The 22,176-nt window shown below is 44.5% G+C and overlaps 1 protein-coding gene across 1 annotated transcript in view; it reads left to right on the top strand.

Moving 5' to 3' along the window:
• Positions 1–22,176, top strand: part of EME1 (essential meiotic structure-specific endonuclease 1) — a 78,550-nt gene that overhangs the window by 33,043 nt on the left and 23,331 nt on the right. The window contains exons 5-8 of the mRNA XM_069200071.1: positions 9,784–9,905; positions 10,544–10,682; positions 14,766–14,881; positions 15,636–15,825. Coding sequence (XP_069056172.1) covers positions 9,784–9,905; positions 10,544–10,682; positions 14,766–14,881; positions 15,636–15,825 — 567 coding nt within the window. The remainder of the gene's footprint in view (positions 1–9,783; positions 9,906–10,543; positions 10,683–14,765; positions 14,882–15,635; positions 15,826–22,176) is intronic.

The raw sequence follows: 22,176 nt of genomic DNA, 5'->3' as shown, positions 1-22,176 counted from the left end.
CACAGAAGGGAGTAGGATTCTCACCCTTTGAACTTCTGTTTGGTCATCCTGTAAGGGGACCACTTGCCCTTGTTAAAGAAGGCTGGGAGAGACCTCTCCATGAGCCTAAACAGGACATAGTGGACTATGTACTTGGCCTTCGCTCTAGAATGGCAGAGTACATGGAAAAGGCAACCAAAAACCTTGAGGCCAGCCAACAGCTCCAGAAGTTTTGGTATGACCAAAAGGCTGCACTGGTTGAGTTCCAACCAGGGCAGAAAGTCTGGGTTCTGGAGCCTGTGGCTCCCAGGGCACTCCAGGACAAATGGAGTGGCCCTTACCCAGTACTAGAAAGGAAGAGTCAGGTCACCTACCTGGTGGACCTGGGCACAAGCAGGAGCCCCAAGAGGGTGATCCATGTAAACCGCCTTAAGCTCTTCCACGACAGGGCTGATGTCAATCTGTTGATGGTAACAGATGAGGATCAGGAGGCAGAGAGTGAACCTCTCCCTGATCTTCTGTCATCAGACCCACAAGATGGCACAGTAGATGGAGTGATCTACTCAGACACCCTCTCTGGCCAACAGCAAGCTGATTGTAGGAGAGTCCTACAACAGTTTCCTGAACTCTTCTCCTTAACCCCTGGTCAGACACACCTGTGTACCCATGATGTGGACACAGGAGACAGCATGCCTGTCAAGAACAAAATCTTTAGACAGTCTGACCATGTTAAGGAAAGCATCAAGGTGGAAGTCCACAAGATGCTGGAATTGGGAGTAATTGAGCGCTCTGACAGCCCCTGGGCTAGCCCAGTGGTCTTAGTCCCCAAACCTCACACCAAAGATGGAAAGAAAGAGATGAGGTTTTGTGTGGACTACAGAGGGCTCAATTCTGTCACCAAGACAGATGCTCATCCAATTCCAAGAGCTGATGAGCTCATAGACAAATTAGGTGCTGCCAAATTCTTAAGTACCTTTGACTTGACAGCAGGGTACTGGCAAATAAAAATGGCACCTGGAGCAAAAGAGAAAACAGCATTCTCCACACCTGATGGGCATTATCAGTTTACTGTTATGCCCTTTGGTTTAAAGAATGCCCCTGCCACCTTCCAAAGGTTGGTGAATCAAGTCCTTGCTGGCTTGGAGTCCTTTAGCACAGCTTATCTTGATGATATTGCTGTCTTTAGCTCCACCTGGCAGGATCACCTGGTCCACCTGAAGAAGGTTTTGAAGGCTCTGCAATCTGCAGGCCTCTCTATCAAGGCATCCAAATGCCAGATAGGGCAGGGAACTGTGGTTTACTTTGGACACCTTGTAGGTGGAGGCCAAGTTCAGCCACTCCAACCCAAGATCCAGACTATTCTGGACTGGGTAGCTCCAAAAACCCAGACTCAAGTCAGGGCATTCCTTGGCTTGACTGGGTATTACAGGAGGTTTGTGAAGGGATATGGATCCATTGTGACAGCCCTCACTGAACTCACCTCCAAGAAAATGCCCAAGAAAGTAAACTGGACTGTGGAATGCCAACAGGCCTTTGACACCCTGAAACAGGCAATGTGCTCAGCACCAGTTCTAAAAGCTCCAGATTATTCTAAGCAGTTCATTGTGCAGACTGATGCCTCTGAACATGGGATAGGGGCAGTTTTGTCCCAAACAAATGATGATGGCCTTGACCAGCCTGTTGCTTTCATTAGCAGGAGGTTACTCCCCAGGGAGCAGCGTTGGAGTGCCATTGAGAGGGAGGCCTTTGCTGTGGTTTGGTCCCTGAAGAAGCTGAGACCATACCTCTTTGGGACTCACTTCCTAGTTCAAACTGACCACAGACCTCTCAAATGGCTGATGCAAATGAAAGGTGAAAATCCTAAACTGTTGAGGTGGTCCATCTCCCTACAGGGAATGGACTTTATAGTGGAACACAGACCTGGGACTGCCCATGCCAATGCAGATGGCCTTTCCAGGTTCTTCCACTTAGAAAATGAAGACTCTCTTGGGAAAGGTTAGTCTCATCCTCTTTCGTTTGGGGGGGGGTTGTGTAAGGAAATGCCTCCTTGGCATGGTTGCCCCCTGACTTTTTGCCTTTGCTGATGCTATGTTTACAATTGAAAGTGTGCTGAGGCCTGCTAACCAGGCCCCAGCACCAGTGTTCTTTCCCTAACCTGTACTTTTGTATCCACAATTGGCAGACCCTGGCATCCAGATAAGTCCCTTGTAACTGGTACTTCTAGTACCAAGGGCCCTGATGCCAAGGAAGGTCTCTAAGGGCTGCAGCATGTCTTATGCCACCCTGGAGACCTCTCACTCAGCACAGACACACTGCTTGCCAGCTTGTGTGTGCTAGTGAGAACAAAACGAGTAAGTCGACATGGCACTCCCCTCAGGGTGCCATGCCAGCCTCTCACTGCCTATGCAGTATAGGTAAGACACCCCTCTAGCAGGCCTTACAGCCCTAAGGCAGGGTGCACTATACCATAGGTGAGGGTACCAGTGCATGAGCATGGTACCCCTACAGTGTCTAACCAAAACCTTAGACATTGTAAGTGCAGGGTAGCCATAAGAGTATATGGTCTGGGAGTTTGTCAAACACGAACTCCACAGCACCATAATGGCTACACTGAAAACTGGGAAGTTTGGTATCAAACTTCTCAGCACAATAAATGCACACTGATGCCAGTGTACATTTTATTGTAAAATACACCCCAGAGGGCACCTTAGAGGTGCCCCCTGAAACTTAACCGACTATCTGTGTAGGCTGACTAGTTTTAGCAGCCTGCCACAAACCGAGACATGTTGCTGGCCCCATGGGGAGAGTGCCTTTGTCACTCTGAGGCCAGTAACAAAGCCTGCACTGGGTGGAGATGCTAACACCTCCCCCAGGCAGGAATTGTCACACCTGGCGGTGAGCCTCAAAGGCTCACCTCCTTTGTGCCAACCCAGCAGGACACTCCAGCTAGTGGAGTTGCCCGCCCCCTCCGGCCAGGCCCCACTTTTGGCGGCAAGGCCGGAGAAAATAATGAGAATAACAAGGAGGAGTCACTGGCCAGTCAGGACAGCCCCTAAGGTGTCCTGAGCTGAGGTGACTCTAACTTTTAGAAATCCTCCATCTTGCAGATGGAGGATTCCCCCAATAGGGTTAGGATTGTGACCCCCTCCCCTTGGGAGGAGGCACAACGAGGGTGTACCCACCCTCAGGGCTAGTAGCCATTGGCTACTAACCCCCCAGACCTAAACACGCCCTTAAATTTAGTATTTAAGGGCTACCCTGAACCCTAGAAAATTAGATTCCTGCAACTACAAGAAGAAGGACTGCCCAGCTGAAAACCCCTGCAGCGGAAGACCAGAAGACGACAACTGCCTTGGCTCCAGAAACTCACCGGCCTGTCTCCTGCCTTCCAAAGATCCTGCTCCAGCGACGCCTTCCAAAGGGACCAGCGACCTCGACATCCTCTGAGGACTGCCCCTGCTTCGAAAAGACAAGAAACTCCCGAGGACAGCGGACCTGCTCCAAGAAAAGCTGCAACTTTGTTTCCAGCAGCTTTAAAGAACCCTGCAAGCTCCCCGCAAGAAGCGTGAGACTTGCCACACTGCACCCGGCGACCCCGACTCGGCTGGTGGCGATCCAACACCTCAGGAGGGACCCCAGGACTACTCTGATACTGTGAGTACCAAAACCTGTCCCCCCTGAGCCCCCACAGCGCCGCCTGCAGAGGGAATCCCGAGGCTTCCCCTGACCGCGACTCTTTGAACCTAAAGTCCCGACGCCTGGGAGAGACCCTGCACCCGCAGCCCCCAGGACCTGAAGGACCGGACTTTCACTGGAGAAGTGACCCCCAGGAGTCCCTCTCCCTTGCCCAAGTGGAGGTTTCCCCGAGGAATCCCCCCCCTTGCCTGCCTGCAGCGCTGAAGAGATACCGAGATCTCTCATAGACTAACATTACAACCCCGACGCTTGTTTCTACGCTGCACCCGGCCGCCCCCGCGCTGCTGAGGGTGAAATTTCTGTGTGGACTTGTGTCCCCCCCGGTGCCCTACAAAACCCCCCTGGTCTGCCCTCCGAAGACGCGGGTACTTACCTGCAAGCAGACCGGAACCGGGGCACCCCCTTCTCTCCATTCTAGCCTATGCGTTTTGGGCACCACTTTGAACTCTGCACCTGACCGGCCCTGCGCTGCTGGTGTGGTGACTTTGGGGTTGCTCTGAACCCCCAACGGTGGGCTACCTTGGACCAAGAACTAAGCCCTGTAAGTGTCTTACTTACCTGGTTAACCTAACCAATACTTACCTCCCCTAGGAACTGTGAAAATTGCACTAAGTGTCCACTTTCCAAACAGCTATTTGTCAATAACTTGAAAAGTATACATGCAATTTTGATGATTTGAAGTTCCTAAAGTACTTACCTGCAATACCTTTCGAATGAGATATTACATGTAGAATTTGAACCTGTGGTTCTTAAAATAAACTAAGAAAAGATATTTTTCTATACAAAAACCTATTGGCTGGATTTGTCTCTGAGTGTGTGTACCTCATTTATTGTCTATGTGTATGTACAACAAATGCTTAACACTACTCCTTGGATAAGCCTACTGCTCGACCACACTACCACAAAATAGAGCATTAGTATTATCTATTTTTACCACTATTTTACCTCTAAGGGGAACCCTTGGACTCTGTGCATGCTATTCCTTACTTTGAAATAGCACATACAGAGCCAACTTCCTACAAGTTACTTCCTCAGATGTGAAGTGGAGGGGAGCAGCTTCTAGCATACAGTTTGTATCTGCAGACAAGTACAGGCTTTCTGAAATGTGCTGGGAGGAATGTCCTGGAGTTCTTGAAGTTGCAATCCCCACAATTCCACATTTAGTGTTCCTTAGTATGGCAAATGACAGAGATATAAACTGACTGTAGGTCTAAGGATTACAATTCAGCTCAGAAGGTCTGGTCCTGGTACTAACCCACCACGTCACAATTGTGCATGGGATGGAGCACTGTATGGAAGCCAACAGGATGGATTAGGAGGGTAGTGGGTGACCCCTGAAAATTCTTAAGTGAAGGGGCACCCAGGGAAAAATATTATGGGCTGGATGGAATGGTGAGAGAAACATCTTTGTGAAATCCTGCATTTTAGATGGCCCATTGGATCTGGAATGTCCAGACCTCTGGAAAGTTCTTGCAGTATGTAAAATCTGTCTGCGGTTTTGATGTTGAGTACTTGGGAGTCAACCCAAAGAGCCCTGTGTAGCTGCTAAAGAACTGTTATCATGTCCTTGTTTTTGCCTGAAAATGAAACGTAATCAAAGGATAAAAAGTTCTCACATGGGAAGGCAAGCTGTGCCACTCGCGTTTCTTTCAGATTTTTTGGCCGACTTGTGGGTATTTTTTCCCAAGTGGACTTGAGCACTGGAGGTGCTCCACAGTTTTGTCCATTTTCCAAAATCTATAGTCTGGGGATGTACGCCTCCCCGAGTTGAAGTTTAATACAGACCTCTTGCACAAGACTGTGAAGAGACTGAAAAGTTGGTGGAAAATATTTGTAGTTTGTGTGTGTTGAGTGCCTGTACAAAATAGATCCCTTAAAATTCTCCTGCTTGAGGCTATGACTCCCTGCATGCTCCTGTTCTTGGGGCTTTGTCCAAGAGACTTTATAGATTGTTGGAGGTACATTACAGAATTTTACCCTAGCAGACTCGGACCATCTATCCAGTCACAAATATCCGAGCTCCCGTTCATTTTCCCTGGGCTGAGTGTTGTCAACTGACAAAGACATCTGAAATAAGTATTTGATGCATTCCTGCAAAAAAACAAATCCGCATTACTTAGGTATTTGATATGTACCCCATTCACTCCCCCTGCAGCAGCTCAGGGAATGAGAAAAGTCAGGGAAGAGGCACTTTCCCAGATTGGTGGAGTGTTTAAAATGTAAAGGTAAGTTGGGCGGTGTATGCCCGTGCCTTCTGGCTACTGTACCTTGCCACACCTCCCGAGGGATATACAGTAGTCCCCTTAGATTATTACCTTTGTATTTTTGGTGGGCATACAAGGAGATTCTGCAGCACCAGCACCATTAGACATTGAAAAGTGCAAGTGCTGTGTGTGTCATTCTTCTTGAAGGCATGGGACAGCCAGGGCAGACCAAGGACCAACTGTACTACCGAATATAGGCAAATGTAGGCCATTGATAAGGAAACTAGAAACTAGGCCTAGAGGACTGAACCATGCTGTGCATTAAAGAATTGAGTCACAGAGGGTATTGGGGTGTCTGCATTGATTTCTGCTTCTCCACAGACTCACCGTAATCTCCTCTGAGACTCAATTCTTTAATCCACAATATGCTTCAGTCCACTAGGCCTATTTTCTAGTTTCCTGGTTAAAATTCATTGGTAGAGGTGTATGATTCCAGTGCAGGGTTCCCAGCACTTTAGTAGTAGAATGTATTTGCTTTATTGCATGTGGGTTCTTCATCCGCAGTAATGAGTGTGTACCTGCTGTTTTTTTTCACCGAAGGACTTAAAATAGTGTTATTGTGTCAGATGCAGAACACTGATTCTGTACCAGTTGAACCAAATACACTCTTCTTCATCTGCAAAAATAAGGGTGGGGTTCCCTAACATAAACCAATTACAGAGCAGTTCATACGGAACTTTTTATTGTAGATTTATTCTTGATGTTGCATATTTTTCACAAGTAAGTAATACATAAACTAGTCAATATCAGACCATATGCGGTAACAGTTGAACAGAACCTTTATTTTTTACTTGGTTCGAATTCATAGATTATGTAAACACAAATAACATCTCTCAAGTGTACATTTGCCAAACAGGTTCACATGGCTCATACTTGGGTAGAACCAACATTTGAGCAGCGATCAAGTATGAGAATTAAGAAAAGATCCAAGTAACAGGCAATAATAAATACATAATTTCTAACGATGTGTACAGTAATACTCACTTTTGTGTCAAATCCCGTCCCCCTCACAATTGTGTTTGGACCCTCAGTGACTTGCAGGATTTCCTTATATGATTGTTTCTGGTCTCAGCAACTGGGGTCAGATGTTTCCAGAGACAGTTATTGCAGGCTATTTACAGAGCTTCCCTAGCTCCTCAGCCCTTAAGCAACAGCATTCTATTACTCTCAGATGCATATATTTTATACCTTACAAGCAATATAAAATGACTAACACATTAATGAAATATTCGAGGTGCAATAATGACAGTGCTGAACTAACCTATGTAGTGACCTTTCGGGTGGGAATGGTGTGAAAAGCGATGAAACCTTTAAAATCAATCTAACCCCTTGAGACAATCATTTTTGGAATGCCCAGGGGTATTACAGTAAAACTAATTGGATTGTTTATTTCTAGTTGTATGTCTGCAGCCGAGCTAACATTAACACATTAGATAAACAACCTCCACCACCTCCCGTCCATCTGCAATTCAGGGGACTTGTAGGGCGCTGCAGTTAGAAACCAAGCTGGATAATAGACAACATACACTGTAAGTCAAGTGTAAAGCTCTTTGTCTCTATCGTCACAGTGAGGTTTGAGGCTTCATGAACTTCTTGCCTATTGTGTACTAGATTCCTAAAGACTATTCCAAACTTAAGAGGTTAATTTGTAGCTTGCTACCTTTCCTAAACTCTTCAGTGACTAGATTTGCTTAGTTTGTAAACTTTAAAACTTTTAATAGATGTCCCTTGGTATTTACTTAACTAGGTTGGGGATAATGTCCCTCCTTTATGTTACTGCTTCAGCTGATACCATTTAGCTTCAAATAAAAAAGTTTTGAAATAGCTGGAATATTGACTGGATCAAGGATGAGGCAGACTGGCAGAACTGTGTATGACCTCAGTCCTGAAACAGCTGAAGATGATGTAAGCCAGGATTAAAGTTCTTTGGTGAAACTCTTAACTGACCAAAACATTCTAGCTTTAAAAGATAGATCACAGAATGGTGCAGAGAAATGGAGACGAGAGAAGAAATCAGCAGCCGTTATTTATAATGAAAGAAACACAAGGCAGTGGCAAAAATGGCAGTGTATAGTATGAAACAAAATCCTCTAGAAATGGAAGGACTATCAAAGAGAAAAAGGCTTTGGATGATAAATTAAATATCTCAAGGGTAAAATGCAGAATAGAAGTGAGAATGATCACATATTTTCAGTCAGAATGCCTCAGTCATGTAGTGGTGAACTTAGTTTGTTGCCTGTGATTATGTAATGGGGAACAAAGCTGCTAACGGACTCCTAGTCACATCTGCTTCTTGGGGTATGGGCCTTGTTCATCCTTGGAGAAAGCAAAACTACAAGTCTAAGAAGCCAAAGCCAGGACTGGTGGAGTGTAACCATAATGACATGTCTGTTTATATTTAGGGAATTCTTAAGGGAAGTTTCCTTATGCGGCCTCTTGGCAACGTACAGCTCACACTTAAGTTGGCGAGTCTGTGGTGGCTTGGACTAGGTCCTTAACATAAAGAGCCATGTTTTGTGTTTTAATGTCTTTTGAAATTGAATGATGTAAAATACCTTTTGGTGTTGAGAGGTACAGTGTTCCATAAAATGGCTGCCGCAATTGAAAAATGCTTCTCATTTAGTTTGCCCTTTTTATCCTCTGAATCATCAATATATTTTGAAAGGTGGTGGACAGGGTATGGATTGGTGAAGTGAAATATATATTTTGGTTGCCAAAAATGTTGGTCAGGTATGATAGATAGTCTCTTGGACCAGATAGATGGTATTAAACTTCAGCTCTTCAACCACTAACTGATGACGAGAAGCCAAAGCTGGGCAGATGTGCTCACTGCATTGCAGGTTCAAAGAGCAGAGATGGATGTTGTGTCTCAGCTTTTTGCTTGAATGATGCAGGCACCTCATTGGCACTGAAAACTGAAAATCTTATAGTAAGCAAGAGAAACCTCAGATGTCTTCAGGACTGTACAAAGTGGAGTCTCCAATGATAAAGCCCAATCAGTTGTTATGCCAATTTATTATGTGAAAAAAGGGACTGCCCACAGCACAGCTGGCCAGAAACCTCACGACGTGGAAGAGAAAGGAAGCGATATCTCAGTCATTTCCATGTCCGGTTATAGCTGCGTGTGTCTTAACAAGTAATCATCCACCAGCTCACATACTTTAAAAAATACCACACCTTTTACAGGGTGTACCAGCTACCAGTGTCCTGGACATGTATCTTTTTTGATAGAGTGGAGAGAGCTCAGTCTGGTAATTAAAATAGCTGTGAAGCTGTGGACATACGGGAACTTGCATTGTTAAATGTACCTTATTTTGGTGATGCTTTTGTGGTTGCTCCAATAACTATCTGACACCATCAGCTGTGCATCCACAGTGGTACATGGGGGATTTCTGCAGGTATTTCCACACCAAATGTTGTTTAGCTATTAATTCATCGGTTCCAGGTGCACCATAAGGACATGGCATTCAAGCTATTTTTCAGGAGATGAGAACCGTGACTCATTTAGGGAGTTTTCCAGCAGTAGTTAAGATTCATATCTTTATTGGGGGTAGGGAAGTGAGAAAACTGTGCGGGTGCAGGCGTTGAGCTAAGATCGAGCACAGCTGTGGTCACAGAGAATTTGTAATGTTAAGTATGAAACTATTACATGGGGTAAGTCCATGCAACATCAGCAAAACCAGAGGAAATCAAAGATGGGTTAAGCTTTTCAGGGCTGAAAACATTGACAACCTTCCTACTGATAGAACTGAGAATGTGTTAAAGGCTTTGAATGCTTCCGAGATGCCGCAAAGTGCTCTCACACTGAGTGCTGACTTTTCACCCTTCTCATATTATCTCACAGGAACACCAAAGCATCCAGGAAGAGAGACTGCAGACCTTGAGGAGCTTCTCCGCCAGCCTCCTGCAAAGAAGTTATGAAAAATCCACTGCACTGGTTGTCATGGAAATGGAGAAATATTTCAAGTAAATGCAACTTGGTCTTTGCACTACTAAACTCTTTTCTACAGTGCCACATACTGAGAGAGATTACAGCACTGCCAGACTCTTTTCTACAGAGCCTCATAGAGAGAGACAGGAGCTGTGAGCTTCTACTATGTGCTTCCGTATCCTTGTAGTGCCTCCTACTGGGAGGGGTATGACTTGTGAGCTGCCTCCACTGCCTGCTTCTTTACTCTCCCTACATGTCCTTGTACTGGGGGCGGGGGGAGAAGATGTAATGTTGCTTCTACACAATGTCCTACAGAACCTCTTTTTATTTTTTGGGTGAAATAGGGCTTGGGAACTATGTCCTGTCTCCGCTTCCAGATCATGATCTTACTAGATCAGGGAAGTGCTTTGAGCTCTTCCCAGTCTAAGCGTCCCCGAATGGCAAGCCTTACAACATTTCTACAGCACCTTGCACTGGAACAGGGATGGCATGATGGAACTGTGACTGTTTAAAGTCAGAACGTTTTCACTCTTCCTGTGTGTTGAGCAGAAGTTAGTTATACCTCAAAGCCCAGCATCACCTTGTTCTAAGAAGGTAATGCTAGGAGCTCATGTATGTCCTAACATTATTTAGCAAATAGTTTGACTTTGTTGAACATCTTTTCTTTTTGCAGGTGTCAGAAGACTCAGACTCAGAAGCAGCTGCGTCAGGCGGTGCTTGGTGCAGCTGCTGGTGAGGAGCAAACAAAGAAGAGGAAAAAGAAGGGAGGACAGGACATCCTCCCTGTTCTCTCCAGGGTGGACGTGGAGGAGGTAAGCTGATGGGATGATATAGAAATATTGTGGGATGTTTGCACCAGGATAGCCATGTAGTAGTTTCACTGTCGTAACAAGATGTGTTATACGACTCAATACCTATTTGTGTACTCTGGGAAGGCCATGTGTGTGTCCGACAGGGCTTTTAGGTCTGTGCCTGAGGTTCCGATTGAACTTACTTTTGAGGGAAATGCAGTCATCTCATATTTGCTTCTGTGTCATACAGTGAAGGCAAGGAAATTGGAGCAATTATGCTTTTATGAAAAAAGTCTCATAGTCATTTATGCTGAAACTTGGGTGACCACTTCCCTCCAGTTCATTATGGACACTGTTTCCAGTCCTTGATCTTTTGTTGTGATAGCCTAATGCATCATAGGTGTTGTAGTCTTGTTTTTGCTGACATTGAGCTGCTTAGACTCACACACCTGAAATCAGTGACTTGTAGGTGGAAAGCCCAGAACTGCAGACAGCGTAAATAATGACCGGGGGTGGGTGGCTAACCTGGCTGAAACACACTTCTCATACGAGGTCTTGTTGCTTTTATGATTCTAGTGCATGCTTTAAAAAAGCAAAATAGCAATAAAAGAATACAGAACTTGGATCCACTTATGCCGGTCAGTCCCTAGTATTGGCTGAAAACAAAAACTGCAAGTCCTGGTAGGCTGGCAGGTGCATTATGCATTGCTGTTTATGTCATACAAATCTAGCATGGAAGCAATGGAGCACAGATGATTCGAGATAGTGTAGTAGGACCAGCTGCTGTTTCTTCAGTTTTTGGCTCTAGTGACTGCTGAAAGAGGATTCCTGTTACTTAGCTGCTCCTTGAAGAGACTGGTGTTGAGTTGCCTTTTGAAATGTAGTGGAAATAAAGCAGAAATGGTCTGCAGAGGGATATTATTCAAGAGCCTAAGCTTGTAGTTTGGAGAGGCTTGCCATGGCTCCCTCTGTTACATTCCAAATAGGATATGGTGATGTTCCTCACTGCTTTGAAGATGATGTAATGGGTTTTGAAGAAGATGCAGCCATAGTATGCTTCCAAGGAGGGAAACAAGTGATCATATTTTTTCACTTCTAACGTAAGATGTGACGTGAAGGAAGCTTGGTGTGGGCATTGTTTGGAACACAGTCAAGTAATCCATTGCACCCATTTAGATTGGAGAAGACCAGGGTTAGGCAGTGGGGAGCTTTGTGGAAGTATGGCTTCAAGCTGCATATGAGTTAACAGTTGGTATCCACCGTTCCATGCTCTATTGGCATTGTGGGTTTCAAGGAGAGGTTGGATTTGATGGTGAATCAGCCGTTTGTGCTTCTGGTGAGATTTATTGTTAATCCGACCAGTGTCATGTATGTCCGGGATCGAGGCTTGTGCAGTGCTGTTATGGACTAGAATGTGGCTCACTCGGCATTCCGACGCCTTGGGCACGGATCCATACTTTGATCTCGGGCTTATCATGGCCTGCCATTTCCTTCATCTTGCTAGATTGTATTGATCCACTTGGAGACTGTATTTTAGATACGCTTTTCATGGAACTCACATTCTTTATACCTAAATTCTGAAGCCTTGGCAAAGTCTAGGAGACTAAACATGTGTTGGCCGGTTGTTTTTGATTATTTGTATTACATGTGGTCTTTGACCTGAATATTGATCACACCAGTGCACGCATCAATAAATGTCTGTTTTTCACTTATTCCTTGGACTTTGACTCTAATTGATTGACCACTTGGATCAACCACACGGAATTTGTTTTGGTGTGCCCTGGCCTGCTGTTCACATATGGACTAGAATGTATATCGGTTTAATTAGGTACAGAAGCTTATGATGGAGGGGCAGTCTTTCAAGTGGTCAATTTTGTTGGCTACTGAGCTTTTTAGGTAAGGCGCCAGAACCAGTATCTCTGAAGCCAATAAAATGTTTTAGTGCTACCAATACAGATTCATTTGCTTCTTCCTTTTAAAATGACGCTGTAGTTTACTTTTGTACCATTCAGGGTCCCTTCTTTTTATGTTACTTTTATTTTAATTAATTTTTAATGGTCATCTTGAATTTGAATCCATACCTGATTCAGATTTCAAGAATCAGGACTTTTCATTTTAAACATAAGCAGCCTTTTTCTTACTAGCCATTGAAAATCCAGGCTGCACGGCACAGCTTAGGTTTGGTCTATGGGGATAAGCCACTACACATTTGTATGTTTTTTTGCTCTCATCAGCATTCCACTTGATATGTAACAAAGGAAGAATCATAACTAGTCATTCTGAATAAGGACCACCCCAAGCCCCCCTTGACTTAATTTCTGCTAATAGGAGAGGGTCTCCTCTACAGTCCTACTTCTGTCCTAACACCACTGCGAACAACGCCAGCAGATATCGAAAACTTACTTTCAAAATTGACTGTTACATAAAAAATAAATAACAAAAAATGCCAAGCTACTGCAGTGCCTAACAGGAACTGACTGACACTTGGTAAGCAAGTATTTAATCCTAGCTCCATCAGCGTAACATGACCTACAGCAGCAGTTAGCGAAGGAAACTTGACAAAGTGACAAACAGGAGGAGAGCAGCAAGAACCCTATATGCCACATATTCAAATAACTTTGTACCTGACATCACTTGCAAACAACAAAAAACAAGAGGATACTCGGTTCCACGAAGAATCAAGGATCTTCTGTGAAGGGGTTGATAAACAGATAGGCCACAAGGTGATTTTTGCTTCGCTGATAGCATGCCAAACCTAATTCCACTGGCGCTTGTTCTATTACAAGTCTTCCTTTGATGCTTTTGCCTTTACCAACAGTTATGTTGTATGCCCATAACAAGTACGTTCATTGAACTGCTGCCTTCCCCTTTATCCTTTGGATTGTGCGGAAGAAGGGTATTGATTGGGTATATGTCGGAACAACGAGTGCTTGAACCACCCATGCCTGAACAACGAGGTCGGAACAACAACCTTGTTGTTACCACTAATGCCTTTACCACGAATGCCTTAACAACGATTTTTCATTGTAAAGGCATTTCTGGTAAAGGCATTAGTGAACTGCATGCATGGTTCAAGCATGCGTGTCCCCTGGCCCCCACCCCTAAAAATTACCGTGTCCCCCCACAACCACCCCAACCCCCACCCCCAAAATTACCGCAAACCCCAACCCCCTCCCCTAAAACTTAAAGCACCCACCCCTAAAACCTAAACCCTAACCCCCCTCCCTGCCCCTAAACCTTAATCACCCCGAGCCCCACACCCTACCCCTAAAAATACCCTCGCCCTCACCCCCACCCCTAAACCCTGACCCCCGCCCCTAAACCTTAAGCACCCCGAGCCTCCGACCCCACCCCCAAAAAAAACAGCCCCAGTCCCTGCCCAACTTACCTCCTCCTTGATTGCGTTGTCTCCCTTCTTCTGTGCCTTAACCACGCATGTACGTGGTTCAGCACATGCATGGTTAAGGCCCTGAACAATGAAGTAGTGAAAAACGAAAGCGTTGTTTCGCTTTCGTTTTTCACGACTTCGTTGTTCAGGACTCGTTCGGGATGCTTCCTGTATTGATTTGATGCTCCATGAAGAATTCAGTTTTTGTATGGTTATGCTTTATATAAGCAAATGGCATCTAAGTATGCAGAGGTGACAGCACCTCAGAGAGGGGAAGTGGGATCTTTTTAGTAGAAATATGTGCCTCTTACATTCGAGCATTAGCCCAATTGACTAATAGTTCTGTTTCCATTTGCTCCTAAAGCTGCTTCTTGTGAAGTTCAATTAGTTCAGCTCTCAGGACAAATCCTTATACGGATGTGGTGCCCCGATCCTGCATTTGACTTCTGTACCTGTGGAAGGAGGTGCAGGCTGTAGTTACTATCGAGCTCTTAGGAGGTGGGTTACTGGGTGTGGCTGCACTTCTTTGCTCGTAGTATCTCAGAGGTGGTGTGGCTGTACTGCTGTGGTTGAAAAGGAGCTCAGACTTTACTTGGGTACTGCATTTTCTAGGGGTGTCCTCAAACAAAGGCTGTGGTGGTGGTAGTGGGTAGGGAGGGTGGTTTAGAGCGCATGTACTACCTGTTTGCTCACCAACGGGCTCTCTTCTACATAAGGCCTTGGTGGATGTCCAGCTGCACACTGGAGTGCAAGTCCGATTCGTGGAGACATGGAAGGAGTTTGGCGAGTTTGCCAGCAGTTTCACCAAATCTGTGGCTGAGGCACCATTCAAGTAAGTGAGGGCTGCGGATGGGGGGCAGAGGATACAAACATGCTTGTCAGATACTCCTCCTCTAGTATGCTCATCGCCTCAAACATATTTATACCTGAAATATTTAAATTAACTTATTAATTTATATCCTTGAATCTGTCCTGTTTAAACGTTTGTTGCTGGTGTTGCATCATTTTGGTTGTTCTCCTTTGGAATGTGTCTGCTCCATCTTTTCACACTGATTAGAATGTTTAAGGTTATTAGCTAGAACGCTTGGTATTGGCCAGAACTCCAAGAGTTCTAGCTTTTACTTTAAGTACTGACTCATTTTTTATCTTCTTCCCACTTTTATTTTCTGCCATGCTCCAATGACTGTGCTTGAGGCCTTGTTTCCTATTTGCTAGCCCAGTGTGTACACTCATGATTTCCCTATGATTTCAATGTATTAACTGAGGAGTAATCTACAATCTAAAAGTATATCTTATTTTTCTTATTTTGGGTCTTAGGGCCTGATTTAGATATTGGCGGACGGCTTATTCCATCACTATGATGACAGATATACCATCCACTGAAATCTAAATCCCATAGGACATAATGTGATTTAGAGTTCGACAGATGGGAAATCTGTCACCGTTGTGGCGGAGTAGCCCCTCCGCCAATATTTGAATCAGGCCCTTCGTTTTGATACCTCAAAGAACCATTGAACACCGCCAGATTGACACCCACCAAAAAGGAATTGAGGAGGCATTCATTAATTCAGTCTCTACCACTCTAGGCGTCAGCGCGAGAAAACAAACTTTTCCTTCTACTTGGAGAACGACTGGGCTGGCGGAGTGCGGGTGGATCGTTTTGGTAAGGGCCTCCTACAGGTCTGGAAGCGACAGCTGCAACAGTTTAACAGAGTCAGCGTGGAAATCTCGAATGCACTGGTGGCAGCATACCCCTCTCCTCAACTCCTGGTACAGGTAGGCCTTCTAGATATGAAAAGGTTGCAGTGACACAGTAGAGATAAATCAATGTGTGTAACCATAATCTGTTTTAAGCATAAACAAGTCTAAATGTTAATAGGTCTGGATTAGGAGTGAAAGTGCCTTTTGCGTCATTGATGGGTTTAGGTGCTTGATAACTCATGCATGCACTCTGTCACTCTTTTTTGCAACCATTCATCTATCCACTGACTCATTCATGCGTCCCCCCTGTGACACAACCATGATAAAACATACACAAACTCAAAAACATATGCAAGCTAAATGAAAAGGATACAAGAATAAAAAAAAAAAAACCTGCTGCCATCTAAACAAAAGCGTGAATATGGTTGCCATTATAAAACTAAACATAGTACCTGGTGTCCGCTTTGCAGTGATATTTTACATAGTCTGTTGTTATTCTGAAGTTCCAGCATGGCCGCCACCTTTAGAACAAACATGTTGGCTATCTTGGAATGGTAAAACAACCCTACAATATGAAATATAATGTGCTCCTAGAGGAGTTATTTCCATATTCAGTTCTTCAACAATGTATTGAGACAATTAATGTTATAATAATCAATTAAACAATTCTGCATGTGAATAAATAAAGCAAACAGCTTATTGTTTTTCCTTAAAAATAAATTACTTTTTTATATATTCACATATCTTAACATCAACCAGTATTGATGGTTATCAAAGCAACGTATATTGCAGCATAAATCTATGTGTCTTTTGTATATGCAGACGCACTGGTGACCCCTCCGATCCACACCTCCACTACACCTGGGGAGCAGCAGGAGGACACCTTCCTCCTGACTAAAAAGTACCTGACAATGTTTACAGTCCCATATAAAGCATTTCAAGGAATCCAGATATTTTAAGATGGACGAGGCAGTTTATGCTGTAAGTTCAGTCATGGAGTGTATACTGTTGACGTTTCAGTCTCCAACGGCTAGATTAGTCCACAAGACCATCCTCAGGACATAGTGTTGAAATGGAATGTATCCTACTAATGTTGCTCTCTAACACAATAAATGACTTACATTACAAAACCAACAATGATACTACTACAAACCAACAAATACGCTGTACATGCAACTGTATCGCTCGCTCACAAGGCACCAATAAATGCACCAATAAATACACCTTAAACAAGCCAAGTGTTATGCCTGTCCAAGTACCCCAGTGACACACAACCACAGTCTCTGGTCAACCCTAAATGAAATCTGCGGTACTCACCCAAAACTTTCAAATGACAACAAAGTCTCATGCAACCACAAAGAACCCGACACAGAGAGTGAATCGTAGTGAAAATTCAGCCCCAGAACGGAAATCAGCACAAATTAACAATACCTGCTCTGAGTCAAACAGAGACAAGTCCAATACTCTTATTTAGCCAGCATGGGTAACTAAACATAAAAGACACATTTCACTCGTGAGATAAATTGCCAAACTTTCATCTGCTACATGCTATCCTCAGTCATGTAAAAAGACTCTTACCACAGCTTCAATGATTTAAGAAATGTTGAATGGTTTGATGGAGTAATCTATGTAAAGAAAACCATGAATCAATATCTTTCAAAATATAACCACATAAAATCGCTGCATTATCACTCAGAAAACACTTTCATACGCATGGCAAGAGAGCCAATGATTGACGTGAACTGAATTAGAAGCCATGCAGCATGCAGTCGTGGATGGAAGCAGAGTGTCAGGATAAGTTACTTACCTGTAAATCCTAGTTCTCTTCCAGGGGTATCCTCATCAAAGTCATAAACATTGAATATTCCCGCTCTTGTGCAGGGATCCCGGAGCATTTATAAAAACACACATGTATAAGTATGAAATATATATGAAAAAAATAGCATTTTTTAGTAGATAATTTCCATGATCTCACATTTCCAGAACACTAGCTTTCTAGAACACTAGCCATAGTTTAGCTTTCTGAATAACTTTCTGACTTTTTACGAAATTTGGCGTAATTCCTTTTTCTGTAGCTGCTACAGAAGATTCCTGTGCCAATCAGTGTTTTGGTAACCCCCTTTTTCGTGGCCCTACCTGGACGGATCACCCCAAAACCTTCCAGGAAGGAACTGAGGTGGATGAAGGTTTGGCAAATGGCACCAAAGTTATTAGCAAAACAAAAATGCTCTCCCTATAGAAACTCTGATCTAACTATACAGACTGCCACTGTATTATGTATCTCAATATAACTATATATATTTTTTTCACTGAAAAAACAAAGGTTAAAGTGATGTTATAGTTACGTATGGTAATAAGACCTTTACATATGTTGAAAAAACCCCACACCAAATTCACTAAAGAAACCAAAGGTTAAAGCAACGTTATAATTAGGTGTTGAAATAAGTTATGAACTAACTTTTAAAAACCCAAGAACCACTGAAATTCAGCAGTTACGGTTTAATGAACCAGTTATCAAGTGCTAACTGCTTTTGTGTGGCATGGGCTTATAACCAGCCCCTCGCTTTCCTGCCATCCCACCAATACCACCGCAGCTGAGCACAGCCTTGACCCATCCACAGCAGTGGGTAGAGTTTCAAGGTGGTAAGGGGTGGGAGGGATGAGGGAATTCCCTTGCGAGTGTGCGTGCTGGGTGACTGTACCTAGTAAGTAATACATTTATTTGTTCAGTTCATTAAAATTGTTACTAGAGAGTCAGTAGCTCACAAAAAATAAACAACCCTACAAGTATGAACAAGGTCATATATACATTGCATAAAGCCCAGAACCATAGCATAAAAAACTACATTTTAAATTCATTGTCGTCTCAATAGTCTAGTCAAAATTTAAAAGGGCAGGAAACAGTAATATAAGAAACATACAGTACTAGCAGCATTAGTTCATCTTGTGAAATAATACTTTCTTTGGTCAGCTAATATTCCCCCCAGTAAACCACATACCCAACACTCACTGTGGCAGTCCTAACGCCAATAAAGCTACAGTGCTTGAAGGCCGTTTGCAAGTTCCCTGGGCAGTCATTAATACACCGCCCCATTATTATGATGCCCTTCCTGTCACCAGTAGATCCACTGTCTTTTGGGTGTGCTACCCACACCTGTCTGCTGGGGAATGGATGTAGGGTTCCTAGGTTCATGTGCCCCTCTCCCAAGGGTCTCACTGGCTGGGCGACACCTCTGTCTGGCGCACAGTCATCGTGCCTCTTGACTGCATGTATTATGGCACAAAGGGAATTAAGCCCCTTGCTTTCATGGGGCAAAACCACAGTTTGCTTCCAGGGAAAGATAGATCGCTCGTAGAGACAAGTGTTTTTTGTTGTTGTTGTTGTTTTTTTGTTTTTTAATCTGGTACACTTCTTTTCTTTGTGCTAGACACACTGGGTGAAGGGTGTGCTGCAGTGAGTATGACTATCGAGTTTTTCTGACCTCTTAGCCAGAATTATATATCAAAGTGGGAAGCTGGTTACACAGCACAAGTTGTGCCTCTCTCTAGCCTCTTCCCACCAACTGCATTTTGCGAACAGACTGGGGTGTGGCTCCCTTGTTTATGCACCATAGAGGAGCTGAGATCACTAATGTAAAGATACATGTTTTTTAATTGAGATAACGGGTGCTGTCCACTGTTGCCTCTTGCTTGCCCCCTCCCCAGTCCCACCATACTTAACTCTTCTCAAATGGTGGGGCCTCCATATAAGGGGCAATACCGCAATGAAGAGAGACAGACCAAAACTCCACCCAAGAATAGAGCATTTTAGATTCATGGTTTGTCAATTAAGTTTGGTAATGGGTAAGGGGTCATGAGTACCCCTGATGGGAAAATAGATCATGGCCATGTGAACTGTTGGCAGGAGCCGGGTTGAGGACAGGCTGGGGGACTGGGAACACTGCTGCATAATAGTTTCAACACCTGGGGAGATTTACCAAACATTGAATTTCCACCACATCTTAGCAGCAGAGTTATGTTGAAGAAAGGAGCTTCCACGGTAATGGGGCTAAGAAGTTGATATTGTGCATACGATTGGGGAGGACCCCTTGATTCACTCTTCAGCCTCTCGCCCCAGTTTCGGTGGTGCCAGATGGTCCTACCTCCATTAACATCTCGATAGCAGAGCAGGAGTTCGAAACACACCTTGCAGGAGCAGGGCAGAGTGACTTGTGTATGACTGCCTCTAGCATGGTGGGGTTGCAGAGGGCGTCCGACTTAATTAAACAAGATGGATAAGTATGTGGTGCCGCTAACGGCCACTGTGGCGGAGGAGAGGTAGGGCATCCACAGCAACCAGAACAGCTGAAAGAAATAATAGCGGCGATAAAAGACCTCAAAATGATTGATTGAGCCGAAACTGGATGCAGATGCGATAGATGTCACTCTCCTCCGGGCGGATTAGCAGAAAATTTCAGAGAAAGTAACCACCACTGAATCCAGTGTCACCACCTTGCAGGTGTCTACGCAAGCGTTTTGAGGAACAGGTTCAAACACTTGTAAAGGAGCATACTATGATGACAACCAGGTTGGAGGATCAGGAGGGGAAAGCAGGGCGAAACAATATCCGGATAGTGGGATTACCAGAGAAGGTGGAAGGCCCTAGTGTTGAGCTGTTCCCGGAGGAGCTCATCACCATACCACTCAAATCAAAGGGAATCTCCCATTACTTCACAATTGAGAGGGCACACAGAGTGCCAGCCCCCCCCCTCAAAAACCAGGCACACCACCCAGGACCATTATTGAAAGGGTGTTCAATTGTATGGATCAAGATACTATCCTTCAAGCGACTCAAGTGAAGGGGATATTCAATTTGAGAATACAACAATCTGTTTTTTCACAGCCTTCACTCTTCAGGTACAGCGTCAACGTCGCAGCTTACTGGAAGTTAAGGAAGCTCTCTGCAAAGTGGATCTGAAATATATGATGCTGTTCCCTGCGAAACTCCGGGTCATTGCTGAGGAGAAGACCTGGCACTTTGGATCACCATCACAGGTCCGAGACTGGTTGGAGGGCTAGTGAGTCATAAAGAAAAGAAACAGGAATGCTAAGAAAGACAACAAACGTATGTATGACTGTCACTCCTCAAAAGACTACTGAGGGGCCGGAATGAATACAGGCCCACAGATCTTGACTACTAACTAAAAGTGGGGGGCTGCCATGGGTTACTGCAATGCAGCCGGGATATCTTTTCTGCATAGCTACGGGTTGGGGGTTTAATAGGCTGGATGCATGATGACATACACTACTTTTATTGTGATGTATAAATTAACAATTGATTTCTAATTGGCATACAGGCAACGCTCAGATTGTTTGATGTTTCTGTGGGGGCGACAGACACTTCGCATGTTGGAGGTGGTGGGCAGTTCTATGCCTTCCTTGCAGGGGGCTGGGAGTGGAGTGTTGGGTTATGGTTTTCTTGAATTTGTGCTTGAATTAATGGGTTTTGGCTACAGGGATAAGGCAATATAGGGCAAAACTGTGCTGGAGGTAGGGACGTGGGCAAAAGACGTAGATAAGGGGGCTCCGGGTGGACACAGTGGATTTGACAGATATGGATGACTGGGTGCCCCATAATCAGGGAAAGGACAACGCAATTAGAAATACTCTAAAAGTGATTACTTGGAGTGTTTATTTGGTTTAGGATAATGGTAATGCAGTACCTGAAACGTCACTCCTCCTACATTGTACTTCTACAGGAGAACAATTGGAGGGGTAACCAGTACTGAGCCTTAGACAGGATGCACACACTGGCTTTACTTTCAGAACTCAGTTCCACTATAGTGGGAATGCCCCTGGGACTTTTAGGCATGGGAGGGGACTGGAATGCAGTAATGGATCCCACAACATACAGGTCAGGACCAGGGGAAGGCACTAGTAGGTCCTCCCAAGTGCCGGCATTTGTGGATGCCTTCGGTTTGGTTGATCTTTGGAGGGTACATAATCTCCTTGAGTGCTAATATATGTTCTATTCAACAGTCCACGCTTGGATTAATTTCTGACACACCACACGAATGCGCACAGATTCACGGGTAACCGACATAAGACCAGGGGCATATCTGACCATGCCCCGTTTGAGTTGATCGCGCAGGGAAGGGCTCACCGGCAGGAGCTGATACCGCACATAGATCCCTGGTATTTTAAAGAAGAATCTAGGTTGGGGCAGCATAGTAAGTCCGCAGTGCAGTATTTTTCAGAAAATATGGGGACAGTGGACTCCCACAGCATGTTCTGAAAGGCGTTCAAGTCAGTGATACGAGGATAGGTGATCTCTTTGGGCGCCGGGATGAAACAAGATCAATGAGCTAAACTGGAAAGGGAGATTCAGGATCTGTAGGGGGGAATCCCATCGGCTAACTACCGAAGAAGGGCATAAATTACGACTCA

The sequence above is a fragment of the Pleurodeles waltl genome, chromosome 7 (assembly GCF_031143425.1).
Source record: "Pleurodeles waltl isolate 20211129_DDA chromosome 7, aPleWal1.hap1.20221129, whole genome shotgun sequence".
Taxonomy (NCBI): domain Eukaryota; kingdom Metazoa; phylum Chordata; class Amphibia; order Caudata; family Salamandridae; genus Pleurodeles; species Pleurodeles waltl.
The sequence above is the reverse complement of the archived record's forward strand: the minus strand, read 5'-3'. Positions and strand labels throughout refer to the sequence as shown.